At 41.2% G+C, this 22,709-nt stretch overlaps 1 protein-coding gene across 1 annotated transcript; it reads right to left on the bottom strand.

The window, feature by feature from the left end:
* Positions 1–4,150: 4,150 nt before the first annotated feature.
* Positions 4,151–19,871, bottom strand: LOC124144719 (protein O-mannosyl-transferase TMTC4-like). Its single transcript, XM_048391026.1, has 17 exons — positions 19,812–19,871; positions 19,375–19,703; positions 18,843–19,062; positions 17,943–18,030; positions 16,713–16,825; positions 15,405–15,503; positions 14,354–14,518; positions 13,194–13,396; positions 11,967–12,147; positions 11,332–11,388; positions 9,349–9,420; positions 8,717–8,796; positions 8,138–8,245; positions 7,198–7,339; positions 5,541–5,655; positions 5,159–5,341; positions 4,151–4,796 (listed from the first exon to the last, which is right to left on the bottom strand). Exons 2-17 carry the CDS (start codon positions 19,689–19,691, stop codon positions 4,660–4,662), a joined length of 2,280 nt encoding a protein of 759 aa, XP_048246983.1. The 5' UTR covers positions 19,692–19,703; positions 19,812–19,871; the 3' UTR covers positions 4,151–4,659.
* Positions 19,872–22,709: the final 2,838 nt, after the last annotated feature.

Below are 22,709 nucleotides of genomic sequence, written 5' to 3'. Positions count from 1 at the left end.
TGCCATCTGCTGTTGAGATACAGTAACGGCTCTCGTATGAGAAGAGGACTCTTCTCCACTGCTGGTGGCGCCTATTCTGGTGCTGTGTTGCCCACTGAAGACGGTGTGGCCTGTGACAGTGGAGGTGTCTGCTCATCAATCGTCGACGCACGGTGTCCGCACTAATGTGTCGCTGGTGTGTCCCCATGGTCTGTCGAGCAGTTTCAGCAGCAGTAACAAAGCGATCTTGAAGATGCTGTCGCACAATCTGACGATCCTGACGTCGAGTGGTTACCCTTTGTCTTCCACTACGTGGTCGGTCATCTCTAGTGTTGGTGGTCTGGGACCGTTGCTGGAGCATGTATATGGTCTTGAAATGCATTGGCTACTTGCCGGGCGGTTTGTCCAGATTGCAATCGTCCAAGGGCTTGGTGTCGCTGATTTCTTGTCAATCTTGGCACGTGGTAGCAATTCAATAGCGAATGAATGTTATCCGATCTGGGTGGATTTTTATAGGGTAAGAATTGGGGGAACACATGTTAATTTCAATTTCCACGGAACTCACGTGCATCGGGTTACCATGGCCGTTGCCGTGATGCGTTTGGGCGATCGGTTTTATTGTCATCTGCTTTGGTTTTTTATCATCAAGGTAATGTTAAATTTTAGACACTTTGACAAAAATTACCCAGATATTCAATGACATTTTCATGCAATGTTACTTGAGGTGACGTTTCTTTTGCGGTTCAGTATATATGTGATCCTAGCATCACAGTACAACCTACTCTAAACAATCCTCGTATTGCTATTAGTGAACTCGCTATGTTATGATGGGACGTTACCGGTAGTGATGTCACATTTGTATACGACAACATTAACATCGTTGTACATATTTGTTATTTTCCTTGTGGTGCGGGGGAATTAGTACACAACGCATTCATTTCATGAAGTAGTTTACTGTTTCAATCTTGAATTATAGTTTAAATATCTCTATCTTTTCACCCAGTAAAATAAGAAACTGCTGCAAAACGGGTATATATATCTAGTGCTGTTACTGATATTATCTAAAATGCCGTACAGTTAATAATAAGCTATATATAATTTGTTTTAACACAGAAATTGATTTTCTTCATGTTATTCTTCGTATAAAATGCTTTGTGAAATTTCAGTGTAACACACTGAAGCATATACATATTTCCTTTGGAGAATTGTGAAATATTCATTATGGCAAATGTATATGAATAGGTTAAATAAAAAAAGGCACTTAATTTCTTAAAGTAATAGTAGCTGTATACCTGAAGGAAATTCGTCACGTTATATTTTTTATTAATGTATACTCATGTGCGGACAACTATTTGTTTTACATTTGGATTTTTTCGTTTAATTTGCGGGAACATTGACAGCTGAAGATTGCATCAGGTGCGCGTTTCAAAATAGGGGCCGAGCATTTCTGTTTGGGTTTGGGTGTCTTTGGTGGGAATGGGGTGTGGGGTGTGGGGGTGGGGTTGTTGGGTTGTGGAGCTGTTGTAGTGATAAAACTCAGCATCCTGTTCTCCTATCCTATAATCAAATGTTATCTAAACTATGAACGAATATTAGTGGAAATATACTGTTACTTTTTTTGTGGTACCGATTTCAACGTTACTTATACATTGGGATAAAACCTTAACGTATTTAGTTTCAACTGGACATGGGGCACTTTGAGGATTTTTATAGGTCATCCTTCTATATTATCACAAAATCTGAAATAATGTCTTCAGGAAATTTTGGATGACAATCATTCAATGTCCCAGGAAAGAAACCGATGTGGTTATCAAACTCGATAGCTGTGTGGGAACTTTGTAGACACACATAAACAAAAGAATACTAGAATGTATTGTCCTGAGCCATAGCATATGCTCACCACGGACATGACAGATACCGAGTTACCATGGCTCACATTTAAGCTTAGCGGAGTTATGCCCCTTTTTGTCTACGTACATGTAGACCTCTCCCTCGTGTTTTGACGTCATCGCGGAAATTTTATTTTCGCCAAATAAAATAAGAACGTTTTCGTATACATAATCGTACAATTTTAATATATCTATCATCACGTTGTTCGGATATGAGTCAGTATTTTGTTCGCTCACACTTTACATAAAGCTGTCAAATATAACATTTCGTCGCACTGTACTTTATCTACGTACAAATATGGCTACATATTTTAGAGGATTTTTCGTCAACTTGGACAACATTTAACACTTTAAACCAGTCTTTCATTTTTCCAACATGGGGTTAAAAATTCAGTAATTTACAAATGGTCCAGTACCGCGCGACCGCAATTATCTCAGAGCGTTGATTTTTTCAAAACTTTGCGTCCGAACATAAACTCGGCAACCAGGATTCCAGCGATAATTTAGTGAATCACAAACGTTTTGTCAGAGATCTCGCGAGACCCGAGTTGTATGCAACTCGCCGTCGTGTGAATGTCGAGTTGTAGACAACTTCAGTTCGTACAACTAATTGCATACAACAAATTGTATACAACTAGTTGTACCGTGTGAATGCCCCTTTACTTCATTCCGCCCAGTATGTCAGAACGTGCACCGTATGTCAGCGCACTCAGGGAAAAGAGAGCAAGGTCATTCAGGTCTTTGGGGGAACAACGATTATTTATACAGGGCTGAGACACCTGTGACCACAATCCGGGCGAATTCTGCGCTATACGTTGCAAGCGAGCAGTAAGAAATTGACTTAATTGTAATTGCTCTGTTTGCTCTTTTGACATTGATATTTTATTTATTTTATATATTTTTTAATTTATTTATTTTTAATGATGGTGTGGGTGTGGGATTGCTACGATCGGGTAAGTGATCGGAGCACTGTTACTGGTTTTATCTGGAGCCACTTGTTCAGATCATGAATCGCACTGAGTATGATTCTTCCTCTGTCAACTGCATACCCGCTCTCCTTGGTTTCGCCAAAATTGTACAACTAGGCTGAACTAATGGTTGGCAGTTTTATGATCAACACATTCACGGTTAAGTACTATCTAATTTCCGCCTTAAACACACACTCACTGGAATTCCCAGGGTTAATTATTTCGTTTACTTGATAAATAGCTAGTTGTTTATTTCGAATAATAGTAGTTCTTATATAAATACAAATGTTTCAGTGAATGCAAAGCTAGATAATGCACCTATTTATTGATTAGTATTTGATGGAGTAAGAGCGTGTTTCAAGCTACGACAAGACACTCCCAGCAGTACATACGAGCACTTTGTGGAACACATACACGTATTTTGTGGATCACATACAAGTACTTTGTGGAACACATACAAGTACATTGTGGAACACATACAAGTACTTTGTGGAACACATACAAGTACTTTGTGGAACACATACGAGTACTTTGTGGGACATATACAAGTACTTTGTGGAACACATACAAGTACTTTGTGGAACACATACAAGTACTTTGTGGAACATATACACGTACTCTATGGATCACATACAAGTACTTTGTGGAACCCATACAAGTACTTTGTGGGACATATACAAGTACTTTGTGGATCACATACAAGTACTCTGTGGAACATATACAAGTACTTCGAGGAACACATACAAGTACTTTGTGAAACACATACGAGTACTTTGTGCAACACATACAAGTACTTTGTGAAACATATACAAGTACTTTATGGAACATATACAAGTACTTTGTGGAACATATACAAGTACTTTGTGGAACACATACAAGTACTTTGTGGAACACATGCAAGTACTTTGTGGAACACATACGAGTACTTTGTGGAACACATACAAGTACTTTGTGGATCACATACAAGTACTTTGTGGAACATATACAAGTACTTTGTAGAATATATACAAGTATAATACATACATGTATTTTGTGCGATACTTGCTTTGTCCATTCCCCACGATAACATTGGGAAATACATGAGAGTACCTCTGTAACTTCCAGGCGAGTAATAACATCCCCTGTTGTTGTGTCCTTTCATCTTGCCATGCGATGTGGTAAAATAAAATACAGTGTATTTATAATTATTGCAGGGTCTTCACACGACAAACCAAGCATTAAACCACACCTACTCACTGGAACCAAATCTAGCTTTAATACCAGAGAGGTTCCTCGCATTAAACAGAAGAACCAATTATGACAAATATGTGCACATTTATTCTTCCCTGGTCTAGCAATCCTCAGAAACATAATGGGGCACGGGTGGCCAAGGTTTATAAGGCGCCGCACTTCGCTGTGCAGAGTTGCGTCCCTTTGGCACACCAGAAACCTATGATTGTGGATTTTAATCCGGGTACAACCCGATTATGTTCTTCGGTTTTTCAGCACCATACACGTGCTCGTGGGTTTAACTAAAGTGGTAAAGGTCTGAGACTTGCATGACTTCGGGCTTTCCTCCCACATTAGCTGACACGCCGTGATATAACTGGAATACTGTTGAAAGCTCATTCACTCACTCCGAAACATAATCCTGACGATCATTATTGACGATCTTGATTATTGATTAGTTTATTCCAATACTTCACAAACACACTGTTCTGCACATCGCCTTGTGACATCAATGACATCATGATACTGACCATGCTTAGTTGTGAGGTACATAATCACAGCTAGTTTTAACTGTTCGTGTTGTGTGGACATGGTATGGTCTTGTTGAGTATGGCCTATACGTTAGGCCTAATTTTTGCTTGAATCAACCGCAGGTTTTTAAGGTACGTCGCATCATTTGGGTTTAGTTTAACTGCTCTCGCGAAGGCTGCTTCGGCTTTCTCATTCCTTCCCCATCGATGATACAATACACCTGGGAAGAGAGAAAAACAGTGACTTAACCAACAAGCCAAAAGAACAGGATGTTCGAATACCAGCAGATAACATCAAGAAACTCGAAATCAATTGATGCGTTAAACTCAAGGTTATGATAAAATCATATTAAAAAGTGTAAAACAATGTTATAAACACAATATGTCTGATCAAACCGTGCAATACTCACCTAGAGATGAAATTCGAAATTAAAATGGAGACATACATGGGGGAGCTCTCAAAATGCGTGAGAAGTTATTAGGAGTCGGTGCTGGTTACATTTAAAAATCATCAGCTCAGCGCAGAGAATATTGTGCAATTATTTCCCCATGAAAATGCTTCAACAAACTCAAGCAATATTACCTAGATTGTGATGGAATCGGGCGCTGTGTTCGTCTATCTGTATACCAGCCAGGAAGAGGTCCTCACTCTCCTTGTACTTATCTGCCAGGATGTAAATATTGGCCAGGCGGAATATCAGGTCTGTGTCACGAGGAAGTGCCTTCAGTGCTTCCTTACCAACCTCAATAGCATGGTCGTACTTCCCTGAATGAGAGAAAGCATACTAGATTTGCGACCATTTGTATGGCTTCAAAAGATATCTGTACTTAAGAGACACGAAATAGGTTATTTCTTAAAGGATGACTGGCTTGGGAGACATAGTTTTTATTAAAACTAAAAATGATTTTTCATTCACATAAAGTCATGAAAATAAAAATATGTGTTCACGTTATTTATGTCTTACCCAGATCATCAAGAAGCAGGATGGAGTTTTTCCAGGCTGACGTGTAGTGGGGGTAAATATGTGTAGCATTCCCCCACGCACCGACCGCCTCTGTCGGCCGTCCCGTGTCTCGATACTAATAAAACATTAAGGTAACGACTGTCATAACGAAGGTACTGAAGCTGTGTATTTGTTGTTTAACGCCGCTCTCAGCATATTCCAGCTATATGACAGCAGTTTGTAAATAATCGAGTCTGGGCCAGACAATCCAGTGATTGACACAATGATTATTGATCTACGCAATTGGGATACGATGACATGCATCAACAAAGTCAGCAAGCCTGACCACCCGATCCCTTTAATCGCCTCTTACGGCAAGCATAGTTTGTTGGAGACCAGTTCTAACCCGGAACCCTCAAGAATCCCATTAAGTTAATACTTTCAAGACTTGAACACAAGAAGAAGCATAAACTATTCTACGTGTATCATGGATAAGAATGTTACACACATGTTACGACCACCACAACGAAGGCAACAATATTTCTGTGGATGTTTTTGTGTGAAATTATCGACAAGTGTACTTTTACGATAAAAACTATAGGTGCAACGGCTATTAGAAATATACATAAGCGTTCAACCAGTTATGAATGTCTTCGGTGCGGAGAAATGCCCTTTCAAGGAAAAGAGAAAAGGAAAGTGTGATGTGAAATGAGTTTGGCAATGACAATGGCCGTAGCGTTATTTCTTTGTTTGTTTTATGACGCCGCCCTCAGCAATATTCCAGCTATATGACGGCGGTCTGTAAATAATCGAGTCTGGACCAGACAATCCAGTGATTGACATCATGAGCATCGACCCACGCAATTGGGATCAATGACATGCATCAACCATGTCAGCGAGCCTGACCACCCGATCCCGTTAGTCGCCTCTTACGACAAGCAGAGACGCCTTTTACGGCAAGCATGGGTTGGTGAAGACCTATTCTACCCCGGATCTTCACGAGTCTAATGGTGGTAGCAATTGTGTACGACAATAATCTTTCGAACAGAAAACGGAATACAACCGACATCACCCTTGAAGTATTACGAATTTTACTTATAACCTTAGAGGATTGTTCTCAATCTTAAACATCAACATTATTGCGGTTTTTTGCTGAGTGACGTAACATCATGTGCAGAGGTGTGTATGCATGTATTCACGAAAAGAACGGAATGAATAACACTTAAAAAAGGATTTTAAAAAGGAGTCTATCTGGATTAAATCTCTGATGATTATCCGGGGCGGTCGGGTAGCCTAGTGGTTAAAGCGTTCCCCCTTCACCCCGAATTCGGGTTCGAATCCCGACATGGGTATAATGTGTGAAGCCCATTTCTGGTGTCCCCCGCCGTGATATTGCTGGAATATTGCTAAAAGCGGCGTAAAACCATACTCACACACTCTGATGATCATCAACATTTGTGATTGAGAACGTAAAGCATGAACAAATATATAATTAAGTTATAAGGAGTAGTTATACAGTTAAAACATCATGACTTTACAGAGACGTATGCTGAAGAACGGGCAGCAGTGTCTACAATCAGTGACATGCTGTACTTGTCTGATAATGCTTCACTGTATTGAATATGTTAATATGATTGATTTAGGGCTATCACTCAGAGTATATCATGCAAATACTTACCAGATTACCTAGGTTAAAGTAGCAGTCTGAGTAGGTATCGTTTTGTCGAATAGACTCAAGAAAGTTGGCCTCGGCCAAATCAGTCCTGTTCAGCTCGGAGTGCACAACAGCCAGGTTCATCCATGCAACCGCACTATGCGAACTGTCAATAAAGGGTGATCGTATAAGGTGAACATTTAGGTATCGGCAAGGATGTGAAGGTACTTAAACAGTGATTGGTGGATTGTTTTCATTGGTAAAATCACACTCCGGTGCAGTGGTGACTCAGCATAACACCACTGCCACAGGCTAATTTGAATATCATGTGACCGGACTTTTCTCTTGTTAGTAAACAAATGCGCTTTTCAGAAATCAGTATAGAACGGACTAATGCAAATATTTGGGGGAGCTTTACATATTGTTTTGCATAATTATATAGATATGCAACTACAGATGCGACAGTGAGTTGCATGACTATATATATTTATACATCAAAGTGACCGTATCGCTAGCTCTCCGTTGGGCTTCGATAACAGCACGTGGAGACGTACAACCAATGCAAACAAAGGATAACTACGCAAAAACAAGTAGATGTTCACGTTTTAGGATTCTTTCTTACTGAACCGTAACCATTCTTTGACATTTGTTTATGAAAATGTGTAGACTTGTCAAACATGAAACGGATGAAAAGCGTATTCAATATCTTGAATGGACTGTGAAAGATGTGACGAATCGTCACATGGCGCTAAACCTGTGGCAGAGGTACTATGCTGGCTAGCTGCCGGCCGCATGGAACTCTGGTTAGGAGAGTGTGGCAAAATGCTAACATTTAGAAAAGAGTTTCAATCGTCTCCTCATGATGAATGTCTGCTTACTGACAAACTGATATTAATGATGTACAGTGATGTCATGATGTTGATGTAATACGTTTAAAGAGAGAACGTGATAAAAATTGCAATACTTGATACTGATAGATCTCTCCAGCAGCTGTTTAGCCTCAATGACATCTCCTCTTCGTCTGAGAATCACGGCCAGGTTGAGCATTGATTTGGCATCGATGGGATTCAGTCTGTTAGGAGAACGAGATCGTGACAATGAATAATGTTTCAGGACATTATAAGGTGAGGGGAAATTTGGTTCAACGTCGCGTCCAAGATTATTGCACTTATATAGCGACATGCATGCACGTGTGTGTGTGTGTGTGTGTGTGTGTGTGTGTGTGTGTGTGTGTGTGTGTGTGTGTGCGTGTGTGCGTGTGTGCGCGCGTGCGTGCCGCAGTTTAACATGGATACCCTTACTCAGACACTGGATACTATCTCCGAGCCGACCAGTCCTTGTTTTAGCCCCTTAATGCCGAGCGTCAGACAGGGTAACAACAAGTACCATCTTTTAACGTCTTTTGGTATGACGCGGCCGGGGACACACACTATGTCTCTCATACATTGATCATACAAAGGCATAAAACAAAACACGTGATGTTAATGAACATCCGATGTTTTCTCTGCGTTTCTTTTAACCAGCTTAAATATTCGGTACATACTCGATGGCTCGCCTGTATTTCATCATGGCATAGTCTGTATTGTTGATTGCTTCATGATAGCCGCCGAGTCCAAATTGAATCTATAATAAAAAAACCAATGTGCCATATTTAAAACTACATAATTGCATCATGAAAGCAAATTGAAATTTATGGAAAACAAAGTACACTTTACGATGAAAAGTTTCATGATTATTGCAAATGTTTCAGCTTTGCAAGTGAAACTGTTGGTGACTAGTGGAACCATTCAGTTGGGTTTAAGGCAGCTTTGAAAGGTATTTCAGATAAATAATGCTGACAGCCTAAATTATCGTAGACGTACCACCCATAGACCATTGGAAAATTAAATTAGACTTATATTCATGTGAATAAGAATTTCTTTCATCAAATAACTGCTTTCTGAAATATAGAAGAAATACAATGTATTATGTATAAATGGATAAATGTATCCCAGAAAATAATTATTTAAAAAATAATGTGCACTGAATCAAATCCATTAATCCATCAGTCAACAGAATATGCAACGGTTATTCCTTCCAAATCTATATCTGTTTTCTAACAATGTGAACAAAGGGAAACGAAGATGGTCAGTCGTATGTAATACGAAAGTCGTCAGACAAAACTGTCAAGCCTACCTTTGCATTCTCTGGGCATACTTTATCGCCTGATGTGAACAATGCAATGCGAGATCTCCAGTCGTTGTTTCTCTGGAAATATAGCAGCCTGATGGAACATTTTATCCTAAACTAAAGACCACGAGATATTGAAACCTTGATCATATCATCATGATTTTATTCACCCGTAGAGGGAAGTGAACGGGGAAAAACAAAAGAAGGTAATTAGAATAAGAAGTGTGGGTGGAGGCACATACAGGTGTTTTGGAGGGGGTGGGGTGGTTGGGGGGTAGGGGGGGGGGGGGGGATATATGACCAGAGACTGAGTTGTGTGTTTTCATAAGGAGGGCGATGGGGATAGGTTAGGGTGGTAAAGGATTGGATGTTTTGATAAAGAGGGCGGTTGATACAAATGTTGACGAAGAGAGAAAGGATTGGATAGGGAGTGAGTTTGGAATAGGTGTCCAGGAAGAGAGAAAAGGTTGGATGTTTTGATAAAGAGGGAGGTTGATACAAATGTTGACGAAGAGAGAAAGGGTTGGATAGGGAGTGAGTATGGGATAGGTGTCTAGGAAGAGAGACAAGTTTGGATGTTTTGATAGGGTGAGGTGAGGTGAGGTGAGGTGAGGTGAGGTGAGGTGAGGTGAGGTGAGGTGAAATTGGGTTTAACGTCCAAGATTATGTCACTTATATATGCATGCACGTGTGAGTGTGGCTGCTTGTACTAGTCCGGACTGATGCCGATTTAGAGTGCTAGCTCACTGGGATACCATGCCGCAGTTTAACATGAATACCCCACTCAGACACAGTATACTAATTCCTTGTTTTAGCTCCATTGTATTAGTACCATCTTTTAACGTCTTTTGGTATGACGCGGTCGGGGAACGAACCCCGGACCTTCCGCTCCCCGGGCGGACGCTCAACCAAGACGAGGAAGAGAGAAAAGATTAGTTTTGTTTAAACATATTTTATTCTCATGAAAAGGATTGGGCACAAGTTATCACAACTTAGAACGCCCTCTCCCATAGATTTACATGTATGCTTATTTACAGTTAATAAATCAAATGACAGAAAATAAGGAAAAGATTGTGTGTTTTGATAGGGAGGGGGTTGGATAGGTGTCGAGGAAGAGAGAACGGGTTGTGTATTTTGATAGGGTTGGGGTTTGGGATAGGTGTCGAGGAAGAGAGAAAGGGTTGTGTGTTTTGATAATTAGGGAGGTTGGGATAGGTGTCAATGGAGAGAATAGGGGTGGTTGATTTCATATGGAGGGAGGTTAGAATAGATTGTTAGGGAGAGAAACGAAAGGGGATGGTTGAGTTGATAAGAAGGGGATTAACAGATAGAGGGGAAAGTTGGGGTTGATAGATGGTGTGAGAGGTAGGGTGGGCCAAGTTATTTCATAGTAAGTTCATGGATAGAAAAGGATGTCAGTGATGGGTGAGTAACGGTGAAGCTAGGAGGAGGTGGATAATGAAGGAGACTGGAGAAGGTGAATATGACCCATGATCCATGTACAGTGAGGGCGTGGGAGGTACATGGAGGTAGGATGGAAGGAAAGTCAGGGGCGGTGATAGGAAATTACATGTAGACCCACGATGAACTTGGTTAACAAGATTGCTAAGACAAATGAGGTCGGTGATTTTGATGGATGTGGAATGGTTAACTGTATGGTTAACTGAATTGTCAAGCTGTAGGTAGTCTGATTGGGATGAGACAGTCACAGTGGATCTGTAGTTCGATAGTGACACTTAGTAGCTGGATGGGTAGGAATTGTGTTGGGTAGGATGTTCATGTAATTATATGTGAGTGAGTTAGGTTAAACGCCACTTTTAACTTTAAACGTCAGGTTTATGTTGGAAGAAAATCCCAAGTAATGGATGACTCTGGGTTTTGGTGAAACCATGGATATGATGCGAACAAACCAGGAATCATAACCAAGAAAATGATTAATTCGAGCACACGGTCAAATGATTCTGACAATTATTATAAATGTTCACCTACCTGTATTGACCGAAGAGCAAATATAACTATGAGGAACGTGAAGCCAGCTGTAACTATCTGTAATACAGACAAAGGCACTGGAAGGTGAATACACATACACAGTTGTATTTTTCTGCAAAGCAAAAGGCACAGAAAAATGTAGTACATCGCTCCCCTGAATTAATCATGAAGATATTTATTTTACACATACCTGAATTCAACATCATGTCAGTTCAGAGAAATTAGGATCAATGTTTAACTTTACAACAGAGAAAGAAGGGACCTTGGTCGATATTTATCATATTCCCTGCTTCATATATCAAATATGTTATGCTTTATTTTGGCCAAGAGGTGAAGAGTGAGTATTGTTTTACGCCGCTTTTAGCAATATTCCAGCAATGTCACGGCGGGGGACACCAGAAATGGGCTTCACACATTGTACCCATGTCGGGAATCGAACCCGGGTCTTCGGCGTGACGAGCGAACGCTTTTAACCACTAGGCTACCCGACCGCCCCAAGAGGTGATTAGTACTTAATTAGGGCTATATAAAAAAATAAATCAATCAATCAATGTGAATATGTATATCAATAAATGTTATCACACTTCAAGTTTGAAATATGCAATATTATAACGTGTACGTATATTAGAAGCTACCTGTTTAGCAGTTGAGTGGAAGTGAAAACAGATCTGCCTTGCCCCGAGCACCACCAACATACAGAAGCCAGCACAGGACAGGTACAGGATCCTCTCTGCGATCACGAAGCCCACACGGAAAAACAGGTTGCTGGCGGGCAGGAAGGGAATCCCAATCATGGCTAGTGAAATTATCAGGATGCTAAAGAGAAAGAAACGGTAAAATGTAGTAAAGCTTGTTTATACAGTCATGTATGGTATTGTTACAATTTTATACCGCGTTTAGGTGATATTCTGTACCTTCCACAAAATACAACAGTAATAATGTCCTGGACTTTACAAAAGAAATATTCCTGGAAATAAAAGGCTTTGTAATTAAGGTTACGTTGAAGATAAGTACCATATTTTGATGGTTTGTGTCGTAAGAGGCGACTTACCGGGATCAGGTGGTCAGGCTCACTGATTTGGTTGATGAATGTCATCGTATCTTAATTGCGTAGTTCGATGCTCGTGATGTCAATTACTGGATTGTCTGATCCAGACTCGATTATTTACAGACCGCCGTCATATAGCTAGAATATTGCTGAGTGCGGCGTTAAACAACAAACAAACATACCTACTGAATTTATATCATACCCTTTACTAGTAAAAATACAACGGATACGAATGAGGTGAGGTGAAATGGGGTTTACGATTATTGCACTTATAAAGCGACGTGCATGGACATGTGTGCGTGTGTGTTTGCGTGCGTGCGTGCGTGCGTGCGTGCGTGCGTGTGTGTGTGTGTGTGTGTGATGCTGCTTGAACTAGTCCAGACTGATGCCGATTTATAGTGCTACCCCCTTAGATACCATGCCGCAGTTTAACATGACGCGGCCGGGGATCGAACACAGGACCTTCCGCCCTCCAGGCGGACACTCTACTACTAGACCACGGAGGCGGTCAGGATACGAATGATCTTAGACACCTGGCTATGTATATTTACCATGAAAATGGCTTTAGAAAGATCCATGTTGACTGAATATATATATTGTTATATTTATTATATACAGACTGACGACCTGTATGAACCTGGACCGGATGTCTACATTCTTTAGGAATAAAGATCTATATAGATTCAAAAGAAATACGTTCATTGAATGTCTTGAAAAACACTGTCAAAACTATTGCATGCCTTAAAACAGCGACAAAAACAACAGTCTGTTTCGAACATACCCTTCAACCCCAAAGTCAATTAAAACATCTCACCGGCGGATACTGTTGAGATCACCATTCCAACAATGGAATAGTAACACACCAAAGACAGCCCAGAGAGATAGGTCTGCCAGTATTCTGGGATCAGCCAATGAGGTGATGACAGGTATACAGCCCATCGACCAATCAAAACACAGCCACCACGGGTTTAAAAGGATCCAAGTGTTCATTGCATAGAGATAGTTGTAGTTCAAGACCTATGAACATAAGTGTAAAAGTGAGTGAGTCAGTTTGGTTTAACGCAGCTTTGAACAGTTTTCCAGTTATATCACGGCATGTCAGCTTAATGTGGGAGGAAAGCCCGAAGTGATGCAGGTCTTAGACGTTTCCCACTTCGGTGAAACCCACGAGCACGGGTATGGTGCTGACAAACCTAGAAACATAATCGGGGCGGACCGGGATTCGAACCCACAATCATAGGTTTCTGGCGTGCCCAAGGGACGCAACTCTGCAAAGCGAATTGCGGCGCCTTAGACGACCGTGCCCCCTTAAGTGGAACAGGATGTTGTTGAAGACACTGTGGCCCTGCGTTTATTGCATGTCTATGTTATGGGGACTACCCATTTACTATTCTTGGGGCATGGGATTTTTGGTTTGAGATAGAAACGTTTCAAGACATACCATGTTTATGTCTGCAAGGAGGAGCAAAACATGGTTTTCCAACACACCCAACAAACAAATGATGTGTGATAAATGAGCCTCCAAGTATGTAACTACACAATTAAGAGCGAAAGTTGGGTTTTACGTTGTTTTGGGCAGAATTTCAGGTTTTCAATAACTAGCAGGGTATATTTTTAACATTTGAGTTTCCAAAGACATATGGTTAGACGTTCACTGTTATATATCAGCATGGGGCACAGTCGTCTAAGGTACCGCGATTCGCTGCGCAGAGTTGTGTCCCTCAGGCATTCCAGAAACCTATGATTATTGGTTCGAATCCGGGTCGGCCCAATTATGTTTCTAGGTTTGTCAGCACCATACCCGTGCTCTAGGGTTTCACCGAAGTGGTAAACGTGTAAGACCTGCATCACTTCGGGCTTTCCACCCACATTAAGCTGACACGCCGTGATATAACTGTAATACTGTTAAAAGCGGCGTTAAACCCAACTCACTCACTACATATCAGCATAAATCTACTAGCTTGCCATACTCACTTTCAATACACTTCCATTTACTAAAGAGTGCGGATTGTCACCATCTGAGAATATGGGTGTTGTAGATCCCATGATCCATATTCGAGTGATGAGGAGAGACACGCCGGCCAGGAGGAGGATGAGGTGACGCTTGATGAGACTCCTCATCCATGGTTGCAAGCGTGCCTGAAGTGGAAATATCGGAGCGCTCCTGGAGACCATGTTCTGATCAATCATGTAGCCTTACAATACTTTTAACAAAGTCTTACTAGATCTACGTGTACTTGCAGTAGAAAATGTATGTTTTTATATTATATCTCTCCTTTCAATTGGTAAGTGTCAATGCGGTCGTCTCGACTTCCCTTTCGTAAAGAAGTAATAATTCAGTGATTGAATATTAGTTCGCGGTAAAAGAAACTCAAATCAGTATTTCCTCAAATACACCGTTGATCATCACGCTACCAAAAATATGTACTCACCCTGATACTCGCATTTATTTCAACATAACAAACCAGTGAAAAATATCAAATGGTGCATCTGTGTAACATGTTTATTATAACGACACCTTTGCTTGTGGGTTCGATTCCCTGTTCGCCCCGATTATGTTTCCAGGTTTGTCAGCACCATACCCGTGCTTGCGGGTTTCACCAAAATGGTAAACGTCTGAGACTTTGGGTTTTCCTTACAAGCTGACACGCTGTGATAAAACTGGAATACTGTTAAACCCAACTTATTCACTCACTCACTCACTCCAATCTTAAAACTTAAATTATTATTGATGACAATATTCTGGCGCACTTGTACTTTCCCTCTTAGAAATGACGGGTTAGGATAGGTCCCCACAACCTCTGTTGGTCGAAGGAGGCGACCGAATGGATTGGGTGGTCAGAATCAGTGATTGCGAACGTTGTGGGTCGTTGGTCATAATAGTATTGTCTGGATTGTCTGGTCGAGAATGAAATATTTACAGACTGCCGTCATATAGCTGGAATATTGCGCCGTTAAACAACAAACAAACAAAGCTTATCAAATATTCCACAATATTGTAGGTAATGTTGTCGTTCTATTTTACCTTGACAACCTGTTTGTTGAACATGTAGTGCTTATGTGACAGCCATTGGAAAGGATCCACCCTACACACAACGATGATGTCAAACACACTGCAGACACCCTGTAAATACATAACATATGTTACATTGCATAGTTTACAGTTTACAGTTCGGCTGGTCTTCGCAAAGATGAATGTTGAACATTGTTTATTATAGGGGCAAAGACACGAACTATAGATGAAGGGGAGACACAGACACACACACACAGACACACACACACCGACACACACACAGACACACACAGACACACACACACACAGACACACACACAGACCCACACACACACACCGACACACACAGACACAGACAGACACACAGACACACACACACACAGACACACACACATACAGACACACAGACACACACACACAGACACACACACCGACACACACAGACACACACACACAGACACACCGATACACACACACAGACATACACACACAGACACATCGACACACACAGACACACAGACACACACACACACACAGACACACACACACACACACACACAGACACACACACCGACACACACACAGACACACACACCGACACACACACACACACAGACACACCGATACACACAGACACACACACACACGTGCATGCATGTCGCTATATAAGTGCAATAATCTTGGACGCAACGTTGAGCCAAATTTCCCCTCACCTTATAATGTCCTGAAACATCATTCATTGTCACGATCTTTTTCTTCTTATAGACCAAATCAATGCTCAACCTGGCCGCGATTCTCAGACGAAGAGGAGATGTCATTGAGGCTAAACAGCTGCTGTAGAGATCTATCGGTATCGAGTTTTGCAACTTTCATCACGTTCGCTCTTTAAATGTATCACATCAACATAATGACGCTCCAAACATCACACACACACACACACACACACACACACACACACACACACACACACACACACACACACACACACACACACACACACACACACACACACACACACACACACACACACACACACACACACACTAAACACTGACTACACTTACTATGGCAGTGATGTCCTGCTCCTTACAGAAGGTGGACACGACACACAGACACATACTGGCCAGTACAGACCAGGGAGAAGGACTCGGGACGGTAACTCACCAGGGATGAAACACTGAATACACTTACTATAACAGTGATGCTCTGCTCCTTACAGAAGGTGGACACGACACACAGACACATACTGGCCAGTAGAGACACCAGGGAGAAGGACTCGGGACGGTAACTCACCAGGGATGAAACACTGAATACACTTACTATAACAGTGATGCCCTGCTCCTTACAGAAGGTGGACACGACACACAGACACATACTGGCCAGTAGAGACACAAGGGAGAAGGACTCGGGACGGTAACCGACTATGGATGAAGCTGAAAAGAACAGACAAAACGTTTCACTCATATTTATACTTGACTATGGTTTTGTATAAATCGTAATGCGTTCAGAGTACTTAATATGAAGAAATTAGTTAGACTCTAAGCTGTTGTGTATTGACTATAAATGTTTGAATGCAGATGCGATACCAATAAATGTCAGACATTTTTTGCAATTTGCTTAAGGATTCTGCCGATCTTAAAGTGAAAAGAATTAAACCCGGAAAACAAAATATTGTCTTGTGCTGAATGCAAGCTCACTTGTTTACCACCACACTAACATTTGCATACAATACTTTGCGGTGCAAGACGGACGAGACAAACTTAACGAGCACAGTACGCAGGGCAACAGATTCAGACAACATTTCAGCGAACGAAACAATTATCGGAAAGGTTTTACTTTTTCTTTCTTTTTTTACATATATATTCCCATCGACAAACCATGATTATTTTCTGAAAGAAATCCGCAAACAGTATACAGGCGAAATCGTCAGCAATATCTAAAAACAGAAGTGTGGTGGCTGAGTTTCAGTCGAATATGTTCAGGTGGTTGTGTGAGTTTTTCTACTACTACTACTACTACTACTACTACTACTACTACTACTACTGCTACAGATAACTACTGACCGCCTCCGTGGTCTAGAGGTAGAGCGTCCGCCGAGAGAGCGGAAGGTCCGGGGTTCGATCCCCGGCCGCGTCATACCAAAAGACGTTAAAAGATGGTACTTGTTGTTACCCCGTCTGGCGCTCGGCATTTAGGGGCTAAAACAAGGACTGGTCGGCTCGGAGTCAGTATACTGTGTCTGAGTGAGGTATCCATGTGTAGTCAAGTGTGACATGGTATCTCAGTTGGCTAGCACTATAAATCGGCATCAGTCCGGACTAGTACAAGCAGCCACACGTGCATGCACGTCGCTATTTAAGTGCAATAATCTTGGACGCGACGTTAAACCCAATTTCACCTCACCTCATCTACTACTACTACTACTACTACTACTACTACTATTTCTACTACTACTAATACAACTACATTGTACTACTACTGATAATGATAAAAGATAATTGAGAAACATATCCATATGATATATGTGCACTGCAGAGCATCACAGCTTACGCGAGAGGCAGGCCCTGGCATACAGGAGGAATGATAGAAGGAAGGTCAAGGCACAGAGCAGGTCAGCCCGACCCACGACCCCAGCAACCTGCAACACAGCAAGGTCAAGACCACTTAATGTATTACATTAAGTGATTTACGGCCTTACGGAAGTGAAGTGAATGTTATTTACGCCGCAGTCAAAGCACAGATGGTCAGCCCAACACAATACCTCAGAAATAAGAGAGTGGGAGTATTTGACACCTCTTTCAAAAATATTTCAACAATATGGAGACTGGGGACACTAGAATTTGGCTTCATACATTGTACCCATGTGGAAAATCGAGCCCGGTCTTTGACGAGCCAACGCTGTAAGCACTAAACTACCCTACCGCCCCCTGCAATCAGTATCATTGCAACAACAAGGACATCTGATGTGTTAACCATGATAAACTATGAATTTCCCGAGTATTGTCTCTATATATGTGTGCTGATGGTTCTGACCACATCTTCTCTGATCCTATTGTACATCATACTGCAATCATTACAAGAACGTCAAATGTTAAACTCTCATTATTGTGGTTTAATGTGATTATAAACCTATTTGACTGTAGCCCCAGTTGATGGTCTGGTTGTTGTAGTGAGTGAGTATGGTTTTACGCCGCTTTTAGCAATATTCCAGCAATATCACGGCGGGGGACACCAGAATTGGGCTTCACACATTGTACCCATGTCGGGAATCGAACCCTGGTCTTCGGCGTGACGAGCGAACGCTTTAACCACAAGGCTACCCGACCGCCCCATCTGGTTGTTGTAACGTGCATAATAAGAATAAGCGCATTAACCATTTAGAAAACTGTACAGGCAGTCACATGAAAGAACAACAATCATCTGTGGAAATCTGGAATACTATTCACTTACACTCTCAGTGTGAATGGGATGCACAGCAAACAACACAGCACACAGGAGAGAAGCTCGGGGCGAGGCAAACACCGGTCTGGCAGATTCCTGGTCCACCTGGTAACCAGACATGAGGACAGAGAAGACTGCCAGGAAGATGACCGACACCAAGCCGTGCAGGACGATGTTGACAACGTGGAAGCCCCGAGGATGAAGGCCACCTGCCCAGGCATAGTTCCACCTGGAGAGTATCATTCACAAGATAAGTAGAAAACCCCGCATGTTCAAGTGTTAGAATTATTGATGTTTTCAAACTGCCCATTACAACTGGAATCAACATACAGAGAATCAACAATGAGAGCAAAACAGAAAACAGCCTTGTTCTATGAATAGTCGTTAATATACAAATAAAAACAAAAGCATTAGGAATCATGAATTATTTTGTAATGTGAAATATGAAATTGTGTGCTATGATTTCATTAGAAAACAATAGCCACCCAAATATATTCATGATTCCTAACTTTTTTGTGTTCAGTTTAGTTACATACAATACCTGTAGGTCATCACAGTAAGTGGTCTGTAGGACTTGTGACTTTTCTCATCCAACACCTGTCCCCAGAAATCATGAGCAAATACGGCGGTGAGTGAAGTTTCGGGTAATACATCTCGGTTGTTGATGATGGCCCACAAGTCGTCAAACACGAACTCCCCATCACGACTGTTCGCGAAACACAGTACCGCCAGACAGAAGACGAGGACAGATGCCACCGAGAAGCTGAGTTTGGGTACAGGCAGCACGCCATCCCATTGTGACTGGTAACCATTTTCACTGTCCTTGGATCGCCTTGCTCGTGGTCTTGCTCCTAGCATGGTTAGTGTAGTCTATGGATGACAAGAAGGGGGTTACGAGTAAATGTTGTTTCAAAATATATATCATGGCAAGTAGAATTATACTTCAGCTTTGTTAAGTCAGACAACAACAAAGCTTACATGGTGCTCCAGAACTCATTCAGGAGAAAAGTCTGTATTCCCTCGAGGTTCGGTCGTGTGTATTGTTATGAATTAGGTATTCAATGGTATTGATATGTGATCAATGTTCTGTCGACAGATGCGGTCTTCAGTTTAATTCAGTTCAATTTAATTGGTTAATTCTGTACGTGACATGTGGTCTCTATACAGAAGGATATGAATAACATCAATAATATACGAGACTAGGGAGGTGCGGTGAAATGGGGTTTGACATTATAATGGGACGTGTATGCGTGCGTGCGTGCGTGCGTGCGTACAATTGAACCATCCGCCGGAAACATATTCCATTGGGCGTAAAATTGGTGGTCAATATTATATGAATGGATCACTGAAAATCAATGATGACACCGGGTGTTCGCAAAGGCTTTATAAACTGGACAAATAATAACAATATGAAACTCTATCTCTAGCAAATGTAAATCACGTAGAACAAATACTTTAAACTAAACAACTAACTTGGACATTCCTGTACGGAAATTTCTCAACTCGCGACTATATAAAACAAATAAAGAATCAATAATATATAACTCAGGTTCTTACTTAAACTTTTATGCCGAGTATAAATCAAACCTATAGCTAGATTGAAGACTACTTGACCCCTCTTGGGTTAAGATATCTTTACCTCCTTGTTTAAAATCCATCAGAAATATTTGAACGCTGCCCACTTCCTGGAAGATACTAACAAAACAAACTAAACAACACATTCTTGACAGACGTTGCCCACGTATGACGATTTGCACAATCCAAGACATACGTGTATAAAGCATTACATATGCCTTATGGGTATATCTACTGCTTGCTATGGCATACGTGTATAAAGCATTACATATGCCTTATGGGTATATCTACTGCTTGCTATGACATACGTGTATAAAGCATTACATATGCCTTATGGGTATATCTACTGCTTGCTGTGACATACGTGTATAAAGCATTACATATGCCTAATAGGTATATCTACTGCTTCCTATGACATACGTGTATAAAGCATTACATATGCCTTATGGGTATATCTACTGCTTGCTATGGCATACATGTATAAAGCATTACATATGCCTTATGGGTACATCTACTGCTTGCTATGGCATACGTGCATAAAGCATTACATATGCCTTATGGGTATATCTACTGCTTGCTATGACATACGTGTATAAAGCATTAATATGCCTTATGGGTATAGCTACTGCTTGCTATGGCATACGTGTATAAAGCATTAAATATGCCTTATGGGTATATCTACTGCTTGCTATGACATACGTGTATAAAGCATTAATATGCCTTATGGGTATATCTACTGCTTGCTGTGACATACGTGTATAAAGCATTACATATGCCTAATAGGTATATCTACTGCTTCCTATGACATACGTGTATAAAGCATTACATATGCCTTATGGGTATATCTACTGCTTGCTATGGCATACATGTATAAAGCATTACATATGCCTTATGGGTACATCTACTGCTTGCTATGGCATACGTGCATAAAGCATTACATATGCCTTATGGGTATATCTACTGCTTGCTATGACATACGTGTATAAAGCATTAATATGCCTTATGGGTATAGCTACTGCTTGCTATGGCATACGTGTATAAAGCATTAAATATGCCTTATGGGTATATCTACTGCTTGCTATGACATACGTGTATAAAGCATTAATATGCCTTATGGGTATATCTACTGCTTGCTATGGCATACGTGTATAAAGCATTAAATATGCCTTATGGGTATATCTACTGCTTGCTATGACATACGTGTATAAAGCATTACATATGCCTTATGGGTATATCTACTGCTAGTTGTGACATACGTGTATAAAGCATTAATATGCCTTATGGGTATATCTACTGCTTGCTATGGCATACGTGTATAAAGCATTACATATGCCTTATGGGTATATCTACTGCTTGCTATGACATACGTGTATAAAGCATTACATATGCCTTATGGGTATATCTACTGCTTGCTATTGCATACGTGTATAACTTCTGTAGCAAATTCATTTATGAGAATAAGACAGAATTGGACTTAAGACACGTCATTGTCTCAGTCCCACAGGACAATCAAACAAAGTTGTACAACTTATATTTTTCTAATCACAGAATCTCTGCACTTACACACAGCAAACTTAATTCAAACTTAACATATCGTTTTTTGTTTCAACAAAGTCAGTCAATGCTGTATTGTGTTTCACTGGAGTGTCTGGTTTATATACAGGCGGCACAGTTTGTATGGCGGGAGTACAGCCGTGCGGCGTCAGATACAAACATTGACATTTTTATGCAAATTGTGCGAGTGGCGCATGCTACAGGTAGGGCAGGACACCTGGTGTCATCACCGATTTTCAGTGACCCATTCATATACCATTTTGCCTTTTCAGCCCAATGGAATCTGGGGGGCACGGGTGGCCCAGTCGTCTAAGGCGCCGCAATTCGCTGTGCAGAGTTGCGTCCCCTGGACACGCCAGAAACCTATGATTGTGGGTTCGAATCCCGGTTCGCCCCGATTATGTTTCTAGGTTTGTCAGCACCATACCCGTGCTCGAGGGTTTCACCGAAGTGGTAAACGTCTGAGACCTGCACCACTTCGGGCTTTCCTCCCACATTAAGCTGACATGCCGTGATATAACTGGAATAATGTTAAAAGCGGCGTTAAACCCAACTCACTCACTCACTCACCCAATGGAGTCTGTTTCGGTGGATAATCGAGACTGGTTATTCTATGGCGTTGACGTTTTATAATAAATACCGAAAAAATAGTCTCATCACTCTGAAACATCTTCCCATTTATTCCCACATTTTGAGGAGGATATAACAGCTGCTTCCTGTACACCGAATCGAACAGAAGCAACATAT

This window comes from Haliotis rufescens, unplaced genomic scaffold (assembly GCF_023055435.1).
Source record: "Haliotis rufescens isolate VD_foot unplaced genomic scaffold, xgHalRufe1.0.p SCAF_9, whole genome shotgun sequence".
NCBI lineage: Eukaryota > Metazoa > Mollusca > Gastropoda > Lepetellida > Haliotidae > Haliotis > Haliotis rufescens.
Note: the sequence above shows the minus strand (reverse complement) of the source record. Positions and strands in the feature narration are given on the sequence as shown.